Raw genomic sequence first — 22,500 nt, 5'->3', positions numbered from 1 at the left:
GTTGTGTTATCCCATGTGACAGGCGAAGTCGTTCTGCTCGACTGGACTGTCGTCCGTTCACCCAGAATTAACGCCGGCTGTTCAGGGACAGGTCTTGGAAACAGCTGGCTGAATCCGGCTCGGGGTGAGGGGTGGTCCCACCCATCCTGAAGCAAAGTGATATCCCTGCCTCCCCTACACCCCTCCCTGTCTCTGTGACACCATCCTGCCCTTCCAAGTAATCCCTCTAGCTCCTACAGCTCTCCCCTTCTCTGTTACCCCCCTCTGGCTCCTATTTCCTTCCCGATCTCCATCCCCCATTCCAGGAGCTCTCCCTGTGATCGAAAACCCACCACCCTCACTTAACCCTGCGCCTGCCAGCCCATCACTCAGTTCAGGGATCGTGGGCTCCCTCACACTGGCACGTGCTTTCCCTGCAGATCCCAACGCTCCGCAGTTACCCCCGGGAACGCACTCCCAGCCGGAAGTGGAGTCCTTCAGCACCCAGCCCAGGCCGGACTTCGGCACAACTGCAGACAAAACCAACTCATCAGGTAAGCTGCTATTCCAAGGTGCCTTCCGTGGTGTGGGGCAGCGCATTCGCTCCGCCCGCGGGTTGCAGGAGTGGCCGTGGCCGGAGGACCTCGGCCATGCTGGCTGGAAATGGGCAACTGTCCCTCGTTTGGTGGCTGCAGCCCCACAGACTGTCTGCTGTCCAGGGTTCTGGGCTGAGATCTGTGGGATCTTGCTGTACACACATTGGGTACTGTGATTCCTGCATTCACTGGCTGGGACTCTTCCGGACCTCCTCAGGGTTGGTGCTGAGGGTGAGAGGGGTTACGTGTGAGTGTGTGTGTGTGTGAGTGTGTCTATCAGTGTGCGAATGACTGAGTGTGTGTGTGTAGCAAATTTCTGCATATATTAAATTCAGACGATGCTGGAAACATTCAGAGGCTGTGCAGCATTTGTGAGATGGACAGAGAAGGGCAGAGCTAATACTTCCCAGCCATGAACTATATCTGCTTTCAAGTGTTGAATTTGAGGTGTGAGCTTTGGTGTCTGCCGGACCTGCTGATTCTTCCCTGCCTGTTTGGTTTTAGTTTTGATTCCAGCATCAGCAGGATGATATTTGATCATCAAGTGTGGAGAGTGCATGAGTGTCTGTGTTCCTGCCCAACTGTGTGTGTGATCATGTCAGTCTCAATCTCGATATGTGTCCGTGTGTGTGTGTGTGTTCATGTCAGTCTCAATCTCGATATGTGTCCGTGTGTGTGTGTGTGTGTGTTCATGTCAGTCTCAATCTCGATATGTGTCCCTGTGTGTGTGTGTGTGTTCATGTCAGTCTCAATCTCGATATGTGTTCCTGTCTGTGTGTGTTCATGTCAGTCTCAAATTCGATATCTGTTCCTGTCTCTGTGTGTGTGTGTATTCATGTCAGTCTCAATATCGATATGTGTTCCTGTGTGTGCGTGTGTTCATGTCAGTCTCAATCTCGATATGTGTTCCTGTCTCTGTGTGTGTGTGTATTCATGTCAGTCTCAATATCGATATGTGTTCCTCTGTGTGTGTGTGTGTGTGTTCACGTCAGTCTGAATCTCGATATGTGTTCCTGTTTGTGCGTTCATGTCAGTTGCAATCTCGATATATGTTCCTCTGTGTGTGTGTGTGTGTGTGTGTGTGTCTATTTTCATGTCAGTCTCAATCTCGATATGTGTTCCTGTGTGTGTGTGTGTGTGTGTGTGTCTTTTTTTCATGTCAGTCTCAGTCCCGATATGTGTTCCCATGTGTGTGTGTGTGTGTTGATGTCAGTCTCAATCTCGATATGTGTTCCTATGTGTTACTGTGTGTGTGTTCATGTCAGTCTCAATCTCGATATGTGTTCCTGTCTCTGTGTGTGTGTGTATTCATGTCAGTCTCAATATCGATATGTGTTCCTCTGTGTGTGTGTGTGTGTGTGTTCACGTCAGTCTGAATCTCGATATGTGTTCCTGTTTGTGCGTTCATGTCAGTTGCAATCTCGATATATGTTCCTCTGTGTGAGTGTGTGTGTGTGTGTCTATTTTCATGTCAGTCTCAATCTCGATATGTGTTCCTGTGTGTGTGTGTGTGTGTGTGTGTGTGTGTGTGTGTCTTTTTTCATGTCAGTCTCAGTCCCGATATGTGTTCCCATGTGTGTGTGTGTGTGTTGATGTCAGTCTCAATCTCGATATGTGTTCCTGTGTGTTACTGTGTGTGTGTTCATGTCAGTCTCAATCTCGATATGTGTTCCTCTGTGTGTGTGTGTGTGTGTGTTGATGTCAGTCTCAATCTCGATATGTGTTCCTGTGTGTCTGTGTGTGTTCATGTCAATCTCAATCACTGTATGTGTTCCTGTGTGTGTGTGTTCATGGCAGTCTCAATCTCGATATGTGTTCCCGTGTGCTTCTATGTGTGTGTTCATGTCAGTCTCAATCTCGATGTGTTCCTGTGTGTGTGTGTGTGTTCATGTCAGTCTCAATCTCGATATGTGTTCCTATGTGTCTGTGTGTGTTCGTGTCAATCTCAATCACTGTATGTGTTCCTGTGTGTGTGTGTTCATGTCAGTCAAAATCTCAATATGCGTTCCTGTGTGTGTTTGTGTGTGTGTGTGTGTGTGTGTGTGTGTTCATGTCAGTCTCAATCTCGATATGTGTTCCTGTGTGTGTGTGTGTTCATGTCAGTCTCAATCTCGATGTGATCCTTTGTGTGTGTGTGTTCATGGCAGTCTCAATCTCGATATGTGTTCCTGTGTGTCTGTGTTTGTTCATGTCAATCTCAATCACTATATGTGTCCCTGTGTGTGTGTGTGTTCATGTCATCTCAATCTCGGTATGTGTTCCTGTGTGTGTGTGTGTGTGTGTGTGTGTGTTCATAGATAGATAGATAGATAGATACTTTATTCATCCCCATGGGGAAATTCAACTTTTTTTCCAATGTCCCATACACTTGTTGTAGCAAAACTACTTACATACAATACTTAACTCAGTAAAAAAAAAATATGATATGCATCTAAATCACTATCTCAAAAAGCATTAATAATAGCTTTTAAAAAGTTCTTAAGTCCTGGCGGTAGAATTGTAAAGCCTAATGGCATTGGGGAGTATTGACCTCTTCATCCTGTCTGAGGAGCATTGCATCGACAGTAACCTGTCGCTGAAACTGCTTCTCTGTCTCTGGATGGTGCTATGTAGAGGATGTTCAGAGTTATCCATAATTGACCGTAGCCTACTCAGCGCCCTTCGCTCAGCTACCGATGTTAAACTCTCCAGTACTTTGCCCACGACAGAGCCCGCCTTCCTTACCAGCTTATTAAGACGTGAGGCGTCCCTCTTCTTAATGCTTCCTCCCCAACACGCCACCACAAAGAAGAGGGCGCTCTCCACAACTGACCTATATAACACCTTCAGCATCTCACTACAGACATTGAATGACGCCAACCTTCTTAGGAAGAATGTGTTCCTGTGTGTGCGTGTGTGTGTGTGCTCATGTCAGTCTGAATCTCGATATGTATTCCCTTGTGTGTGTGTGTGTTCATGTCAGTGTCAATCTCGATATGTGTTCCTGTGTGTGTGTGTGTCTTCATGTCAGTATCAATCTCGATATGTGTTCCTCTGTGTTGCTGTGTGTGTGTGTGTTCATTTCAGTCTCAATCTCGATATGTGTTCCTGTGTGTGTGTGTGTTCATGTCAGTCTGAATCTCGATATATGTTCCAGTGTGAGTGTGTATGTTCATGTCAGGCCCAATCTCGATATGTGTTTGTGTGTGTGTGTGTGTGTGTGTGTGTGTGTGTGTGTGTGTGTTCATGTCAGTCTGAATCTCGATATGTATTCCCTTGTGTGTGTGTGTGTGTATGTGTGTGTTCATGTCAGTGTCAATCTCGATATGTGTTCCACTGTGTGTGAGTGTGTGTGTGTGTGTGGTCATGTCAGTCTAAATCTCGATATGTGTTCCTGTGTGTGTGCGTGTGTTCATGTCAGTCTCAATCTCGATATGTGTTCCTGTGTGTCTGTGTGTGTTCATGTCAATCTCAATCACTGTATGTGTTCATGTGTGTGTGTGTTCATGTCAGTCTTAATCTCGAAATGTGTTCCTGTGTGTGCGTGTGTGTGCTCATGTCAGTCTGAATATCAATATGTATTCCCTTGTGTGTGTGTGTGTGTGTGTGTGTGTGTGTGTGTGTGTGTGTGTGTGTGTTCATGTCAGTGTCAATCTCGATATGTGTTCCTGTGTGTATGTGTGTTCATGTCAGTCCGAATCTCGATATGTGTTCCAGTGTGTGTGTGTATATTCATGTCAGGCTCAATCTCGATATGTGTGTGTGTGTGTGTGTTTATGTCAGTCTCAATCTCGATATGTGTTCCTGTGTGTGTGTGTGTATTCATGTCAGTCTCAATCTCGATATGTGTTCCTGTGTGTCTGTGTGTGTTCATGTCAGTCTCAATCTCGATATGTGTTCCTGTGTGTGTGTGTGTGTGTGTGTGTATGTGTGTGTGCTCATGTCAGTCTGAATCTCGATATGTATTCCCTTGTGTGTGTGTGTGTGTTCATGTCAGTGTCAATCTCGATATGTGTTCCTCTGTGTTGCTCTGTGTGTGTGTGTTCATTTCAGTCTCAATCTCGATATGTGTTCCAGTGTGTGTGTGTATATTCATGTCAGGCCCAATCTCGATATGTGTTTGTGTGTGTGTGTGTGTGTGTTCATGTCAGTCTGAATCTCAATATGTATTCCCTTGTGTGTGTGAGTGTGTGTGTGTGTGTGTTCATGTCAGTCTCAATCTCGATATGTGTTCCTGTGTGTGTGTGTGTCTTCATGTCAGTATCAACCTTGATATGTGTTCCTGTGTGTGTGTGTGTGTGTGTGTCTGTGAGTGTGTTCATGTCAGTCTCAATCTCGATATGTGTTCCTGTGTGTGTGTGTGTTCATGTCAGTCTGAATCTCGATATGTGTTCCAGTGTGTGTGTGTGTATGTGTTCATGTCAGTCTCAATCTCGATATGTGTTCCTGTGCAGTTGTGCGTGTGTTCATGTCAGTCTCAATCTTGATGTGTGTTCCTGTTTGTGTGTGTGTTGATGTCAGTCTCAATCTCGATATGTGTTCCTGTGTGTGTGTGTGTGTGTGTGTTTGTGTGTTGATGTCAGTCTGAATCTCGATATGTATTCCCGTGTGTGTGGGGGTGTGTGTGTCTGTGTCTGTGTGTGTGTTCATGTCAGTGTCAATCTCGATATGAGTTCCTGTGTGCGTGTGTGTCTTCATGTCAGTCACAATCTCGATAAGTGTTCCTGTGTGTGTGTGTGTGTGTTCATGTCAATCTCAATGTTGCTAAGTGTTTCTGTGTGTGTGTGTGTGTGTGTGTGTGTGTGTGTGTGTGTGTGTGTGTGTGTGTGTGTGTGTGTGTTCATGTCAGCCTCAATCTCGTTATGTATTCCTCTGTGTGTGTGTGTCTTCATGTCAGTCTCAGTCTCGATATGTGTTCCTGTGTGTGTGTGTGTGCGTGCTCATGTCAGTCTGAATCTCGATATGTATTCCCGTGTGTGTGTGTGTTCATGTCAGTGTCAATCTCTATATGTGTTCCTGTGTGCGTGTGTGTCTACATGTCAGTCTCAATCTTGATATGTGTACCTGTGTGTGTGTGTGTGTGTGTTCATGTCAGCCTCAATCTCGTTATGTATTCCTGTCTGTGTGTGTGTCTTCATGTCAGTCTCAGTCTCCATATGTGTTCCTCTGTGTGTGTGTGTGTTCATTTCAGTCTCAATCTCGATATGTGTTCCTGTGTGTGTGTGTGTGTGTGTGTGTGTGTGCTCATGTCAGTCTGAATATCGAGATGTATTCCCTTGTGTGTGTGTGTTCATGTCAGTCTCAATCTCGATATGTGTTCCTGTGCGTGCTCATGTCAGTCTGAATCTCGATATGTATTCCCGTGTGTGTGTGTGTGTGTGTGTTCATGTCAGTGTCAATCTCGATATGTGTTCCTGTGTTTGTGTGTGTCTGTGTGTGGTCATGTCAGTCTCAATCTCGATATGTGTTCCTGTGTGTGTGTGTGTGTCTTCATGTCAGTATCAACCTTGATATGTGTTCCTGTGTGTGTGTGTGTGCGTGCTCATGTCAGTCTGAATCTCGATATGTATTCCCGTGTGTGTGTGTGTGTGTGTTCATGTCAGTGTCAATCTCGATATGTGTTCCTGTGTGTGTGTGTGTCTTTATGTCAGTATGAATCTCGATATGTGTTCCTCTGTGTGTGTGTGTGTGTGTGTCTGGTCATGTCAGTCTCAATCTCGATATGTGTTCCTGTGTGTGTGTGTTCATGTCAGTCTAAATCTCGATATGTGTTCCTGTGTGTGTGCGTGTGTTCATGTCAGTCTCAATCTCGATATGTATTCCCTTGTGTGTGTGTGTGTGTGTGTGTGTGTGTGTGTGTGTGCTCATGTCAGTCTGAATCTCGATATGTATTCCCTTGTGTGTGTGTGTGTGTGTGTTCATGTCAGTATCAATCTCAATATGTTTTCCTGTGTGTGTGTGTGTCTTCATGTCAGTATCAATCTCGATATGTGTTCCTCTGTGTGTGTGTGTGTGTGTGTGTGTGTGTGTGTGTGTGGTCATGTCAGTCTAAATCTCGATATGTGTTCCTGTGTGTGTGTGTGTGTGTTCATGTCAGTCTCAATCTCGATATGTGTTCCTGTGTGTCTGTGTGTGTTCATGTCAATCTCAATCACTGTATGTGTTCCTGTGTGTGTGTGTTCATGTCAGTCTTAATCTCGATATATGTTCCTGTGTGTGCGTGTGTGTGTATGTGTGCTCATGTCAGTATGAATCTCGATATGTGTTCCTCTGTGTGTGTGTGTGTGTGTGTGTGGTCATGTCAGTCTGAATCTCGATATGTGTTCCTGTGGGGGTGTGTTCATGTCAGTCTAAATCTCGATATCTGTTCCTGTGTGTGTACGTGTGCTCATGTCAGTCTCAATCTCGATATGTGTTCCTGTGTGTCTGTGTGTGTGTGTGTGTGTGTGTTCATGTCAGTCTGAATCTCGATATGTGTTTCTGTGTTTGTGTGTGTCTGTGTGTCTTCATGTCAGTCTCAGTCTCGATATGTGTTGCTCTGTGTGTGTGTGTTCATTTCAGTCTCAATCTCGATATGTGTTCCTGTGTGTGTGTGTGTGTTCATGTCAGTCTGAATCTCGATATATGTTCCAGTGTGTGTGTGTACATTCATGTCAGGCTCAATCTCGATATGTGTTTGTGTGTGTGTGTGTGTGTGTTCATGTCAGTCTCAATCTTGATATGTGTTCCTGTGTGTGTGTGTATTCATGTCAGTCTCAATCTCGATATGTGTTCCTGTGTGTCTGTGTGTGTTCATGTCTGTCTCAATCTCGATATGTGTTCCTGTGTGTGTGTGTGTGTGTGTGTTCATGTCAGTCTCAATCTCGATGTGTGTGTGTGTGTGTGTGTGTTCATGTCAGTCTCAATCTCGATATGTGTTCCTTTGTGTGTGTGTGTTCATGGCAGTCTCAATCTCAATATGAGTTCCCGTGTGTATGTGTTCATGTCAGTCTCAATCTCGATGTGTTCCTGTGTGTGTGTGTGTGTGTGTGTGTGTGTGTGTGTGTGTGTGTGTGTGTGTGTGTGTGTGTGTGTGTGTGTTCATTTCGGACAAAATCTCGATATGTGTTTCTGTGTGTGCATGTCAGTCTCAATCTTGATATGTGTTCCAGTGTGTGTGTGCGTGTGTTCATGTCAGTCTCAATCTCGATATGTGTTCCTGTGTGTGTGTGTGTGTGTGTGTGTGTGTGTGTGTGTTGATGTCAGTCTGAATCTCGATATGTATTCTCGTGGGTGTGGGTGTGTGTGTGTTCATGTCAGTGTCAATCTCTATATGTGTTCCTGTGTGCATGTGTGTGTCTTCATGTCAGTCTCAATCTCGATATGTGTACTTGTGTGTGTGTGTGTGTGTGTGTGTGTGTGTGTGTGTGTGTGTGTGTGTGTGTGTGTGTGTGTTCATGTCAGCCTCAATCTCGTTATGTATTCCTGTCTGTGTGTGTGTCTTCATGTCAGTCTCAGTCTCCATATGTGTTCCTCTGTGTGTGTGTGTTCATTTCAGTCTCAATCTCGATATGTGTTCCTGTGTGTGTGTGTGTGTGTGTGCTCATGTCAGTCTGAATATCGATATGTATTCCCTTGTGTGTGTGTGTGTGTGTGTGTGTGTGTTCATGTCAGTGTCAATCTCGATATGTGTTCCTGTGTTTGTGTGTTCCTGTGTGTGTGTATGTCTTCATGTCAGTATCAATCTCGATATGTGTTCCTCTGTGTATGTGTGTGTGTGTGTGTGTGTGTGTGTGTTTGTGCTCATGTCAGTCTGAATCTCGATATGTGTTCCTGTGTGTGTGCGTGTGTGTTTTCATGTCAGTCTCAGTCTTGATGTGTGTTCCTGTGTGTGTCTGTTCATGTCAGTCTCAATCTTGATATGTGTTCCTCTGTGTGTGTGTGTGTGTGTCTATTTTCATGTCAGTCTAAATCTCGATATGTGTTTCAGTGTGTGTGTGTGTGTGTGTGTGTGTGTGTCTGGTCATGTCAGTCTCAATCTCGATATGTGTACCTGTGTGTGTGCGTGTGTTCATGTCAGTCTCAATCTCGATATGTGTTCCTGTGTGTGTGTTTGTTGATGTCAGTCTCAATCTCGATATGTGTTCATGTCAGTCTCAATATCGCTATGTGTTCCTGTGTGTGTGTGTGTGTGTTCATTTCAGTCTCAATCTCAATATGTATTCCCTTGTGTGTGTGTGTGTGCTCATGTCAGTCTGAATCTCGATATGTATTCCCTTGTGTGTGTGTGTGTGTTCATGTCAGTGTCAATCTCGATATGTGTTCCTGTGTGTGTGTGTGTCTTCATGTCAGTATCAATCTCGATATGTTTTCCTCTGTGTGTGTGTGTGTGTGTGTGTGTGTGTGTGTGTGTGTGTGTGTGGTCATGTCAGTCTGAATCTCAATATGTGTTCCTGTGTGTGTGTGTGTCTTCATGTCAGTATCAATCTCGATATGTGTTCCTGTGTGTGTGTGTGTGTGTGTGTGTGTGTGTGTGTTGATGTCAGTCTGAATCTCGATACGTATTCTCGTGGGTGTGGGTGTGTGTGTGTGTGTGTTCATGTCAGTGTCAATCTCTATATGTGTTCCTGTGTGCGTGTGTGTCTTCATGTCAGTCTCAATCTCGATATGTGTACCTGTGTGTGTGTGTGTGTGTGTGTGTGTGTGTGTTCATGTCGGCCTCAATCTCGTTATGTATTCCTGTCTGTGTGTGTGTCTTTATGTCAGTCTCAGTCTCCATATGTGTTCCTCTGTGTGTGTGTGTTCATTTCAGTCTCAATCTCGATATGTGTTCCTGTGTGTGTGTGCTCATGTCAGTCTGAATATCGATATGTATTCCCTTGTGTGTGTGTGTGTGTGTGTGTGTGTGTTCATGTCAGTGTCAATCTCGATATGTGTTCCTGTGTTTGTGTGTTCCTGTGTGTGTGTATGTCTTCATGTCAGTATCAATCTCGATATGTGTTCCTCTGTGTATGTGTGTGTGTGTGTGTGTGTGTGTGTGTGTGTGTGGTCATGTCAGTCTGAATCTCGATATGTGTTCCTGTCTGTGTGTGTTCATGTCAGTCTAAATCTCGATATGTGTTCCTGTGTGTGTGTGTGTGTGTGTGTGTTCATGTCAGTCTCAATCTCGATATGTGTTCCTGTGTGTCTGTGTGTGTTCATGTCAATCTCAATCACTGTATGTGTTCCTCTGTGTGTGTGTGTGTGTGTGTGTGTGTGTGTGTGTGTGTGTGTGTGTTCATGTCAGTCTCAATCTGGATATGTGTTCCTGTGTGTGTGTGTGTTCATGTCAGTCTCAATCTCGATATGTGTTCCTTTGTGTGTGTGTGTTCATGGCAGTCTCAATCTCAATATGAGTTCCCGTGTGTATGTGTTCATGTCAGTCTCAATCTCGATGTGTTCCTGTGTGTGTGTGTGTGTGTTCATGTCAGTGTCAATCTCGATATGTGTTCCTGTGTTTGTGTGTGTCTTCATGTCAGTATCAATCTCGATATGTGTTCCTCTGTGTGTGTGTGTGTGTGTGTGTGTCTGGTCATGTCAGTCTCAATCTCGATATGTGTTCCTGTGTGTGTGTGTTCATGTCAGTCTAAATCTCGATATGTGTTTCTGTGTGTGTGCGTGTGTTCATGTCAGTCTCAATCTCGATATTCGTTCATGTCAGTCTCAATATCGCTATGTGTTCCTGTGTGTGTGTTCATTTCAGTCTCAATCTCGATATGTATTCCCTTGTGTGTGTGTGTGTGTGTGTGTGTGTGTGTGTGTGTGTGTGTGTGCTCATGTCAGTCTGAATCTCGATATGTATTCCCTTGTGTGTGTGTGTGTGTGTGTGTGTTCATGTCAGTATCAATCTCGATATGTTTTCCTGTGTGTGTGTGTGTGTCTTCATGTCAGTATCAATCTCGATATGTGTTCCTCTGTGTGTGTGTGTGTGTGTGTGTGTGTGTGTGTGTGTGTGTGTGTGTGTGTGTGTGGTCATGTCAGTCTAAATCTCGATATGTGTTCCTGTGTGTGTGTGTGTGTGTTCATGTCAGTCTCAATCTCGATATGTGTTCCTGTGTGTCTGTGTGTGTTCATGTCAATCTCAATCACTGTATCTGTTCCTGTGTGTGTGTGTTCATGTCAGTCTTAATCTCGATATATGTTCCTGTGTGTGCGTGTGTGTGTGTGTGTGTGCTCATGTCAGTATGAATCTCGATATGTGTTCCTCTGTGTGTGTGTGTGTGTGTGTGTGTGGTCATGTCAGTCTCAATCTTGATGTGTGTTCCTGTTTGTGTGTGTGTTCATGTCAGTCTCAATCTCGATATGTGTTCCTGTGTGTGTGCGTGTGTGTTTTCATGTCAGTCTCAGTCTTGATGTGTGTTCCTGTGTGTGTCTGTTCATGTCAGTCTCAATCTTGATATGTGTTCCTCTGTGTGTGTGTGTGTGTGTGTCTATTTTCATGTCAGTCTAAATCTCGATATGTGTTTCTGTGTGTGTGTGTGTGTGTGTGTGTGTCTGGTCATGTCAGTCTCAATCTCGATATGTGTACCTGTGTGTGTGCGTGTGTTCATGTCACTCTCAATCTCGATATGTGTTCCTGTGTGTGTGTTTGTTGATGTCAGTCTCAATCTCGATATGTGTTCATGTCAGTCTCAATATCGCTATGTGTTCCTGTGTGTGTGTGTGTGTGTTCATTTCAGTCTCAATCTCAATATGTATTCCCTTGTGTGTGTGTGTGTGTGCTCATGTCAGTCTGAATCTCGATATGTATTCCCTTGTGTGTGTGTGTGTGTTCATGTCAGTGTCAATCTCGATATGTGTTCCTGTGTGTGTGTGTGTCTTCATGTCAGTATCAATCTCGATATGTTTTCCTCTGTGTGTGTGTGTGTGTGTGTGTGTGTGTGTGTGTGTGTGTGTGGTCATGTCAGTCTGAATCTCAATATGTGTTCCTGTGTGTGTGTGTGTCTTCATGTCAGTATCAATCTCGATATGTGTTCCTGTGTGTGTGTGTGTGTGTGTGTGTGTGCGTGTGTGTGTGTGTGTGTGTGTTGATGTCAGTCTGAATCTCGATACGTATTCTCGTGGGTGTGGGTGTGTGTGTGTGTGTGTTCATGTCAGTGTCAATCTCTATATGTGTTCCTGTGTGCGTGTGTGTCTTCATGTCAGTCTCAATCTCGATATGTGTACCTGTGTGTGTGTGTGTGTGTGTGTGTGTGTTCATGTCGGCCTCAATCTCGTTATGTATTCCTGTCTGTGTGTGTGTCTTTATGTCAGTCTCAGTCTCCATATGTGTTCCTCTGTGTGTGTGTGTTCATTTCAGTCTCAATCTCGATATGTGTTCCTGTGTGTGTGTGCTCATGTCAGTCTGAATATCGATATGTATTCCCTTGTGTGTGTGTGTGTGTGTGTGTGTGTTCATGTCAGTGTCAATCTCGATATGTGTTCCTGTGTTTGTGTGTTCCTGTGTGTGTGTATGTCTTCATGTCAGTATCAATCTCGATATGTGTTCCTCTGTGTATGTGTGTGTGTGTGTGTGTGTGTGTGTGTGTGTGGTCATGTCAGTCTGAATCTCGATATGTGTTCCTGTCTGTGTGTGTTCATGTCAGTCTAAATCTCGATATGTGTTCCTGTGTGTGTGTGTGTGTGTGTGTTCATGTCAGTCTCAATCTCGATATGTGTTCCTGTGTGTCTGTGTGTGTTCATGTCAATCTCAATCACTGTATGTGTTCCTCTGTGTGTGTGTGTGTGTGTGTGTGTGTGTGTGTGTGTGTGTGTTCATGTCAGTCTCAATCTCGATATGTGTTCCTGTGTGTGTGTGTTCATGGCAGTCTGAATTTCGATAGTGTTCCTTTTTGTGTGTGTCTGTGTGTGTGTTCATGTCAGTCTCAATCTGGATATGTGTTCCTGTGTGTGTGTCTTCATGTCAGTCTAAATCTCGATATGTGTTTCTGTGTGTGTGCGTGTGTTCATGTCAGTCTCAATCTCGATATTCGTTCATGTCAGTCTCAATATCGCTATGTGTTCCTGTGTGTGTGTTCATTTCAGTCTCAATCTCGATATGTATTCCCTTGTGTGTGTGTGTGTGTGTGTGTGTGTGTGTGTGTGTGTGCTCATGTCAGTCTGAATCTCGATATGTATTCCCTTGTGTGTGTGTGTGTGTGTGTGTTCATGTCAGTATCAATCTCGATATGTGTTCCTGTGTGTCTGTGTGTGTTCATGTCAATCTCAATCACTGTATGTGTTCCTGTGTGTGTGTGTTCATGTCAGTCTTAATCTCGATATATGTTCCTGTGTGTGCGTGTGTGTGTGTGTGTGTGTGGTCATGTCAGTCTCAATCTTGATGTGTGTTCCTGTTTGTGTGTGTGTTCATGTCAGTCTCAATCTCGATATGTGTTCCTGTGTGTGTGCGTGTGTGTTTTCATGTCAGTCTCAGTCTTGATGTGTGTTCCTGTGTGTGTCTGTTCATGTCAGTCTCAATCTTGATATGTGTTCCTCTGTGTGTGTGTGTGTGTCTATTTTCATGTCAGTCTAAATCTCGATATGTGTTTCTGTGTGTGTGTGTGTGTGTGTGTGTGTGTCTGGTCATGTCAGTCTCAATCTCGATATGTGTACCTGTGTGTGTGCGTGTGTTCATGTCAGTCTCAATCTCGATATGTGTTCCTGTGTGTGTGTTTGTTGGTGTCAGTCTCAATCTCGATATGTGTTCATGTCAGTCTCAATATCGCTATGTGTTCCTGTGTGTGTGTGTGTGTGTGTTCATTTCAGTCTCAATCTCAATATGTATTCCCTTGTGTGTGTGTGTGTGCTCATGTCAGTCTGAATCTCGATATGTATTCCCTTGTGTGTGTGTGTGTGTTCATGTCAGTGTCAATCTCGATATGTGTTCCTGTGTGTGTGTGTGTCTTCATGTCAGTATCAATCTCGATATGTTTTCCTCTGTGTGTGTGTGTGTGTGTGTGTGTGTGTGTGTGTGGTCATGTCAGTCTGAATCTCAATATGTGTTCCTGTGTGTGTGTGTGTCTTCATGTCAGTATCAATCTCGATATGTGTTCCTGTGTGTGTGTGTGTGTGTGTGTGTGTGTGTGTGTGTGTGTTGATGTCAGTCTGAATCTCGATACGTATTCTCGTGGGTGTGGGTGTGTGTGTGTGTGTGTTCATGTCAGTGTCAATCTCTATATGTGTTCCTGTGTGCGTGTGTGTCTTCATGTCAGTCTCAATCTCGATATGTGTACCTGTGTGTGTGTGTGTGTGTGTGTGTGTGTTCATGTCGGCCTCAATCTCGTTATGTATTCCTGTCTGTGTGTGTGTCTTTATGTCAGTCTCAGTCTCCATATGTGTTCCTCTGTGTGTGTGTGTTCATTTCAGTCTCAATCTCGATATGTGTTCCTGTGTGTGTGTGCTCATGTCAGTCTGAATATCGATATGTATTCCCTTGTGTGTGTGTGTGTGTGTGTGTGTGTGTGTTCATGTCAGTGTCAATCTCGATATGTGTTCCTGTGTTTGTGTGTTCCTGTGTGTGTGTATGTCTTCATGTCAGTATCAATCTCGATATGTGTTCCTCTGTGTATGTGTGTGTGTGTGTGTGTGTGTGTGTGTGTGTGTGTGTGTGTGTGTGTGTGTGTGTGTGTGGTCATGTCAGTCTGAATCTCGATATGTGTTCCTGTCTGTGTGTGTTCATGTCAGTCTAAATCTCGATATGTGTTCCTGTGTGTGTGTGTGTGTGTGTGTTCATGTCAGTCTCAATCTCGATATGTGTTCCTGTGTGTCTGTGTGTGTTCATGTCAATCTCAATCACTGTATGTGTTCCTCTGTGTGTGTGTGTGTGTGTGTGTGTGTGTTCATGTCAGTCTCAATCTCGATATGTGTTCCTGTGTGTGTGTGTTCATGGCAGTCTGAATTTCGATAGTGTTCCTTTTTGTGTGTGTCTGTGTGTGTGTTCATGTCAGTCTCAATCTGGATATGTGTTCCTGTGTGTGTGTGTGTTCATGTCAGTCTCAATCTCGATATGTGTTCCTTTGTGTGTGTGTGTTCATGGCAGTCTCAATCTCAATATGAGTTCCCGTGTGTATGTGTTCATGTCAGTCTCAATCTCGATGTTTTCCTGTGTGTGTGTGTGTGTGTTCATGTCAGTGTCAATCTCGATATGTGTTCCTGTGTTTGTGTGTGTCTTCATGTCAGTATCAATCTCGATATGTGTTCCTCTGTGTGTGTGTGTGTGTGTCTGGTCATGTCAGTCTCAATCTCGATATGTGTTCCTGTGTGTGTGTGTTCATGTCAGTCTAAATCTCGATATGTGTTTCTGTGTGTGTGCGTGTGTTCATGTCAGTCTCAATCTCGATATTCGTTCATGTCAGTCTCAATATCGCTATGTGTTCCTGTGTGTGTGTTCATTTCAGTCTCAATCTCGATATGTATTCCCTTGTGTGTGTGTGTGTGTGTGTGTGTGTGTGTGTGTGTGTGTGCTCATGTCAGTCTGAATCTCGATATGTATTCCCTTGTGTGTGTGTGTGTGTGTGTGTTCATGTCAGTATCAATCTCGATATGTTTTCCTGTGTGTGTGTGTGTGTCTTCATGTCAGTATCAATCTCGATATGTGTTCCTCTGTGTGTGTGTGTGTGTGTGTGTGTGTGGTCATGTCAGTCTAAATCTCGATATGTGTTCCTGTGTGTGTGTGTGTGTGTTCATGTCAGTCTCAATCTCGATATGTGTTCCTGTGTGTCTGTGTGTGTTCATGTCAATCTCAATCACTGTATGTGTTCCTGTGTGTGTGTGTTCATGTCAGTCTTAATCTCGATATATGTTCCTGTGTGTGTGTGTGTGTGTGTGTGTGTGCTCATGTCAGTATGAATCTCGATATGTGTTCCTCTGTGTGTGTGTGTGTGTGTGTGTGTGGTCATGTCAGTCTCAATCTTGATGTGTGTTCCTGTTTGTGTGTGTGTTGATGTCAGTCTCAATCTCGATATGTGTTCCTGTGTGTGTGTGTGTGTGTGTTTGTGTGTTGATGTCAGTCTGAATCTCGATATGTATTCCCGTGTGTGTGGGGGTGTGTGTGTCTGTGTCTGTGTGTGTGTTCATGTCAGTGTCAATCTCGATATGAGTTCCTGTGTGCGTGTGTGTCTTCATGTCAGTCACAATCTCGATAAGTGTTCCTGTGTGTGTGTGTGTGTGTGTGTGTGTTCATGTCAATCTCAATGTTGCTAAGTGTTTCTGTGTGTGTGTGTGTGTGTGTGTGTGTGTGTGTGTTTGTTCATGTCAGCCTCAATCTCGTTATGTATTCCTCTGTGTGTGTGTGTCTTCATGTCAGTCTCAGTCTCGATATGTGTTCCTGTGTGTGTGTGTGTGCGTGCTCATGTCAGTCTGAATCTCGATATGTATTCCCGTGTGTGTGTGTGTTCATGTCAGTGTCAATCTCTATATGTGTTCCTGTGTGCGTGTGTGTCTTCATGTCAGTCTCAATCTTGATATGTGTACCTGTGTGTGTGTGTGTGTGTGTGTTCATGTCAGCCTCAATCTCGTTATGTATTCCTGTCTGTGTGTGTGTCTTCATGTCAGTCTCAGTCTCCATATGTGTTCCTCTGTGTGTGTGTGTTGATTTCAGTCTCAATCTCGATATGTGTTCCTGTGTGTGTGTGTGTGTGTGTGTGTGTGTGTGTGCTCATGTCAGTCTGAATATCGAGATGTATTCCCTTGTGTGTGTGTGTGCGTGTGTTCATGTCAGTCTCAATCTCGATATGTGTTCCTGTGCGTGCTCATGTCAGTCTGAATCTCGATATGTATTCCCGTGTGTGTGTGTGTGTGTGTGTTCATGTCAGTGTCAATCTCGATATGTGTTCCTGTGTTTGTGTGTGTCTGTGTGTGGTCATGTCAGTCTCAATCTCGATATGTGTTCCTGTGTGTGTGTGTGTGTGTCTTCATGTCAGTATCAACCTTGATATGTGTTCCTGTGTGTGTGTGTGTGCGTGCTCATGTCAGTCTGAATCTCGATATGTATTCCCGTGTGTGTGTGTGTGTGTGTGTTCATGTCAGTGGTCAATCTCGATATGTGTTCCTGTGTGTGTGTGTGTCTTTATGTCAGTATGAATCTCGATATGTGTTCCTCTGTGTGTGTGTGTGTGTGTCTGGTCATGGCAGTCTCAATCTCGATATGTGTTCCTGTGTGTGTGTGTTCATGTCAGTCTAAATCTCGATATGTGTTCCTGTGTGTGTGCGTGTGTTCATGTCAGTCTCAATCTCGATATGTATTCCCTTGTGTGTGTGTGTGTGTGTGTGTGTGTGTGTGTGTGTGTGTGCTCATGTCAGTCTGAATCTCGATATGTATTCCCTTGTGTGTGTGTGTGTGTGTGTGTTCATGTCAGTATCAATCTCAATATGTTTTCCTGTGTGTGTGTGTGTCTTCATGTCAGTATCAATCTCGATATGTGTTCCTGTGTGTCTGTGTGTGTGTGTGTGTGTGTGTGTGTGTGTGTGTGTGTGTTCATGTCAGTCTGAATCTCGATATGTGTTTCTGTGTTTGTGTGTGTCTGTGTGTCTTCATGTCAGTCTCAGTCTCGATATGTGTTGCTCTGTGTGTGTGTGTTCATTTCAGTCTCAATCTCGATATGTGTTCCTGTGTGTGTGCGTGTGTGTTTTCATGTCAGTCTCAGTCTTGATGTGTGTTCCTGTGTGTGTCTGTTCATGTCAGTCTCAATCTTGATATGTGTTCCTCTGTGTGTGTGTGTCTATTTTCATGTCAGTCTAAATCTCGATATGTGTTTCTGTGTGTGTGTGTGTGTGTGTGTGTGTGTGTCTGGTCATGTCAGTCTCAATCTCGATATGTGTACCTGTGTGTGTGCGTGTGTTCATGTCAGTCTCAATCTCGATATGTGTTCCTGTGTGTGTGTTTGTTGGTGTCAGTCTCAATCTCGATATGTGTTCATGTCAGTCTCAATATCGCTATGTGTTCCTGTGTGTGTGTGTGTGTGTGTTCATTTCAGTCTCAATCTCAATATGTATTCCCTTGTGTGTGTGTGTGTGCTCATGTCAGTCTGAATCTCGATATGTATTCCCTTGTGTGTGTGTGTGTGTTCATGTCAGTGTCAATCTCGATATGTGTTCCTGTGTGTGTGTGTGTCTTCATGTCAGTATCAATCTCGATATGTTTTCCTCTGTGTGTGTGTGTGTGTGTGTGTGTGTGTGTGTGTGTGGTCATGTCAGTCTGAATCTCAATATGTGTTCCTGTGTGTGTGTGTGTCTTCATGTCAGTATCAATCTCGATATGTGTTCCTGTGTGTGTGTGTGTGTGTGTGTGTGTTGATGTCAGTCTGAATCTCGATACGTATTCTCGTGGGTGTGGGTGTGTGTGTGTGTGTGTTCATGTCAGTGTCAATCTCTATATGTGTTCCTGTGTGCGTGTGTGTCTTCATGTCAGTCTCAATCTCGATATGTGTACCTGTGTGTGTGTGTGTGTGTGTGTGTGTGTTCATGTCGGCCTCAATCTCGTTATGTATTCCTGTCTGTGTGTGTGTCTTTATGTCAGTCTCAGTCTCCATATGTGTTCCTCTGTGTGTGTGTGTTCATTTCAGTCTCAATCTCGATATGTGTTCCTGTGTGTGTGTGCTCATGTCAGTCTGAATATCGATATGTATTCCCTTGTGTGTGTGTGTGTGTGTGTGTGTGTGTGTTCATGTCAGTGTCAATCTCGATATGTGTTCCTGTGTTTGTGTGTTCCTGTGTGTGTGTATGTCTTCATGTCAGTATCAATCTCGATATGTGTTCCTCTGTGTGTGTGTGTGTGTGTGTGTGTGTGTGTGTGTGTGTGTGTGTGTGTGTGTGTGGTCATGTCAGTCTGAATCTCGATATGTGTTCCTGTGTGTGTGTGTGTGTGTGTGTTCATGTCAGTCTCAATCTCGATATGTGTTCCTGTGTGTCTGTGTGTGTTCATGTCAATCTCAATCACTGTATGTGTTCCTCTGTGTGTGTGTGTGTGTGTGTGTGTGTGTGTGTGTGTGTGTGTGTGTGTGTGTGTGTGTTCATGTCAGTCTCAATCTCGATATGTGTTCCTGTGTGTGTGTGTTCATGGCAGTCTGAATTTCGATAGTGTTCCTTTTTGTGTGTGTCTGTGTGTGTGTTCATGTCAGTCTCAATCTGGATATGTGTTCCTGTGTGTGTGTGTGTTCATGTCAGTCTCAATCTCGATATGTGTTCCTTTGTGTGTGTGTGTTCATGGCAGTCTCAATCTCAATATGAGTTCCCGTGTGTATGTGTTCATGTCAGTCTCAATCTCGATGTGTTCCTGTGTGTGTGTGTGTGTGTTCATGTCAGTGTCAATCTCGATATGTGTTCCTGTGTTTGTGTGTGTCTTCATGTCAGTATCAATCTCGATATGTGTTCCTCTGTGTGTGTGTGTGTGTGTCTGGTCATGTCAGTCTCAATCTCGATATGTGTTCCTGTGTGTGTGTGTTCATGTCAGTCTAAATCTCGATATGTGTTTCTGTGTGTGTGCGTGTGTTCATGTCAGTCTCAATCTCGATATTCGTTCATGTCAGTCTCAATATCGCTATGTGTTCCTGTGTGTGTGTTCATTTCAGTCTCAATCTCGATATGTATTCCCTTGTGTGTGTGTGTGTGTGTGTGTGTGTGTGTGTGTGTGTGTGTGTGTGTGCTCATGTCAGTCTGAATCTCGATATGTATTCCCTTGTGTGTGTGTGTGTGTGTGTGTTCATGTCAGTATCAATCTCGATATGTTTTCCTGTGTGTGTGTGTGTGTCTTCATGTCAGTATCAATCTCGATATGTGTTCCTCTGTGTGTGTGTGTGTGTGTGTGTGTGTGTGTGTGTGTGGTCATGTCAGTCTAAATCTCGATATGTGTTCCTGTGTGTGTGTGTGTGTGTTCATGTCAGTCTCAATCTCGATATGTGTTCCTGTGTGTCTGTGTGTGTTCATGTCAATCTCAATCACTGTATGTGTTCCTGTGTGTGTGTGTTCATGTCAGTCTTAATCTCGATATATGTTCCTGTGTGTGCGTGTGTGTGTGTGTGTGTGCTCATGTCAGTATGAATCTCGATATGTGTTCCTCTGTGTGTGTGTGTGTGTGTGTGTGTGGTCATGTCAGTCTCAATCTTGATGTGTGTTCCTGTTTGTGTGTGTGTTGATGTCAGTCTCAATCTCGATATGTGTTCCTGTGTGTGTGTGTGTGTGTGTTTGTGTGTTGATGTCAGTCTGAATCTCGATATGTATTCCCGTGTGTGTGGGGGTGTGTGTGTCTGTGTCTGTGTGTGTGTTCATGTCAGTGTCAATCTCGATATGAGTTCCTGTGTGCGTGTGTGTCTTCATGTCAGTCACAATCTCGATAAGTGTTCCTGTGTGTGTGTGTGTGTGTGTGTGTGTTCATGTCAATCTCAATGTTGCTAAGTGTTTCTGTGTGTGTGTGTGTGTGTGTGTGTGTGTGTGTGTTTGTTCATGTCAGCCTCAATCTCGTTATGTATTCCTCTGTGTGTGTGTGTCTTCATGTCAGTCTCAGTCTCGATATGTGTTCCTGTGTGTGTGTGTGTGCGTGCTCATGTCAGTCTGAATCTCGATATGTATTCCCGTGTGTGTGTGTGTTCATGTCAGTGTCAATCTCTATATGTGTTCCTGTGTGCGTGTGTGTCTTCATGTCAGTCTCAATCTTGATATGTGTACCTGTGTGTGTGTGTGTGTGTGTGTTCATGTCAGCCTCAATCTCGTTATGTATTCCTGTCTGTGTGTGTGTCTTCATGTCAGTCTCAGTCTCCATATGTGTTCCTCTGTGTGTGTGTGTTGATTTCAGTCTCAATCTCGATATGTGTTCCTGTGTGTGTGTGTGTGTGTGTGTGTGTGTGTGCTCATGTCAGTCTGAATATCGAGATGTATTCCCTTGTGTGTGTGTGTGCGTGTGTTCATGTCAGTCTCAATCTCGATATGTGTTCCTGTGCGTGCTCATGTCAGTCTGAATCTCGATATGTATTCCCGTGTGTGTGTGTGTGTGTGTGTTCATGTCAGTGTCAATCTCGATATGTGTTCCTGTGTTTGTGTGTGTCTGTGTGTGGTCATGTCAGTCTCAATCTCGATATGTGTTCCTGTGTGTGTGTGTGTGTGTCTTCATGTCAGTATCAACCTTGATATGTGTTCCTGTGTGTGTGTGTGTGCGTGCTCATGTCAGTCTGAATCTCGATATGTATTCCCGTGTGTGTGTGTGTGTGTGTGTTCATGTCAGTGGTCAATCTCGATATGTGTTCCTGTGTGTGTGTGTGTCTTTATGTCAGTATGAATCTCGATATGTGTTCCTCTGTGTGTGTGTGTGTGTGTCTGGTCATGGCAGTCTCAATCTCGATATGTGTTCCTGTGTGTGTGTGTTCATGTCAGTCTAAATCTCGATATGTGTTCCTGTGTGTGTGCGTGTGTTCATGTCAGTCTCAATCTCGATATGTATTCCCTTGTGTGTGTGTGTGTGTGTGTGTGTGTGTGTGTGTGTGTGTGCTCATGTCAGTCTGAATCTCGATATGTATTCCCTTGTGTGTGTGTGTGTGTGTGTGTTCATGTCAGTATCAATCTCAATATGTTTTCCTGTGTGTGTGTGTGTCTTCATGTCAGTATCAATCTCGATATGTGTTCCTGTGTGTCTGTGTGTGTGTGTGTGTGTGTGTGTGTGTGTGTGTGTGTTCATGTCAGTCTGAATCTCGATATGTGTTTCTGTGTTTGTGTGTGTCTGTGTGTCTTCATGTCAGTCTCAGTCTCGATATGTGTTGCTCTGTGTGTGTGTGTTCATTTCAGTCTCAATCTCGATATGTGTTCCTGTGTGTGTGTGTGTGTTCATGTCAGTCTGAATCTCGATATATGTTCCAGTGTGTGTGTGTACATTCATGTCAGGCTCAATCTCGATATGTGTTTGTGTGTGTGTGTGTGTGTGTGTGTGTGTGTGTTCATGTCAGTCTCAATCTTGATATGTGTTCCTGTGTGTGTGTGTATTCATGTCAGTCTCAATCTCGATATGTGTTCCTGTGTGTCTGTGTGTGTTCATGTCAGTCTCAATCTCGATATGTGTTCCTGTGTGTGTGTGTGTGTGTGTTCATGTCAGTCTGAATCTCGATATGTATTCTCGTGGGTGTGGGTGTGTGTGTGTTCATGTCAGTGTCAATCTCTATATGTGTTCCTGTGTGCATGTGTGTGTCTTCATGTCAGTCTCAATTTCGATATGTGTACTTGTGTGTGTGTGTGTGTGTGTGTGTGTGTGTTCATGTCAGCCTCAATCTCGTTATGTATTCCTGTCTGTGTGTGTGTCTTCATGTCAGTCTCAGTCTCCATATGTGTTCCTCTGTGTGTGTGTGTTCATTTCAGTCTCAATCTCGATATGTGTTCCTGTGTGTGTGTGTGTGTGTGTGCTCATGTCAGTCTGAATATCGATATGTATTCCCTTGTGTGTGTGTGTGTGTGTGTGTGTGTGTTCATGTCAGTGTCAATCTCGATATGTGTTCCTGTGTTTGTGTGTTCCTGTGTGTGTGTATGTCTTCATGTCAGTATCAATCTCGATATGTGTTCCTCTGTGTATGTGTGTGTGTGTGTGTGTGTGTGTTTGTGCTCATGTCAGTCTGAATCTCGATATGTGTTCCTGTGTGTGTGCGTGTGTGTTTTCATGTCAGTCTCAGTCTTGATGTGTGTTCCTGTGTGTGTCTGTTCATGTCAGTCTCAATCTTGATATGTGTTCCTTTGTGTGTGTGTGTGTGTGTGTGTGTGTGTGTGTCTATTTTCATGTCAGTCTAAATCTCGATATGTGTTTCTGTGTGTGTGTGTGTGTGTGTGTGTGTGTGTGTCTGGTCAGGTCAGTCTCAATCTCGATATGTGTACCTGTGTGTGTGCGTGTGTTCATGTCAGTCTCAATCTCGATATGTGTTCCTGTGTGTGTGTTTGTTGATGTCAGTCTCAATCTCGATATGTGTTCATGTCAGTCTCAATA

The 22,500-nt window shown here is 44.2% G+C and overlaps 1 protein-coding gene across 1 annotated transcript in view; it reads left to right on the top strand.

Moving 5' to 3' along the window:
* efnb3b (ephrin-B3b) overlaps nt 1–22,500 on the top strand; it is a 427,279-nt gene that overhangs the window by 282,628 nt on the left and 122,151 nt on the right. The window contains exon 4 of the mRNA XM_073049045.1: nt 420–533. Coding sequence (XP_072905146.1) covers nt 420–533 — 114 coding nt within the window. The remainder of the gene's footprint in view (nt 1–419; nt 534–22,500) is intronic.

This window comes from Hemitrygon akajei, chromosome 6, assembly GCF_048418815.1.
Source record: "Hemitrygon akajei chromosome 6, sHemAka1.3, whole genome shotgun sequence".
Lineage (NCBI taxonomy): Eukaryota > Metazoa > Chordata > Chondrichthyes > Myliobatiformes > Dasyatidae > Hemitrygon > Hemitrygon akajei.
Note: the sequence above shows the minus strand (reverse complement) of the source record. Positions and strands in the feature narration are given on the sequence as shown.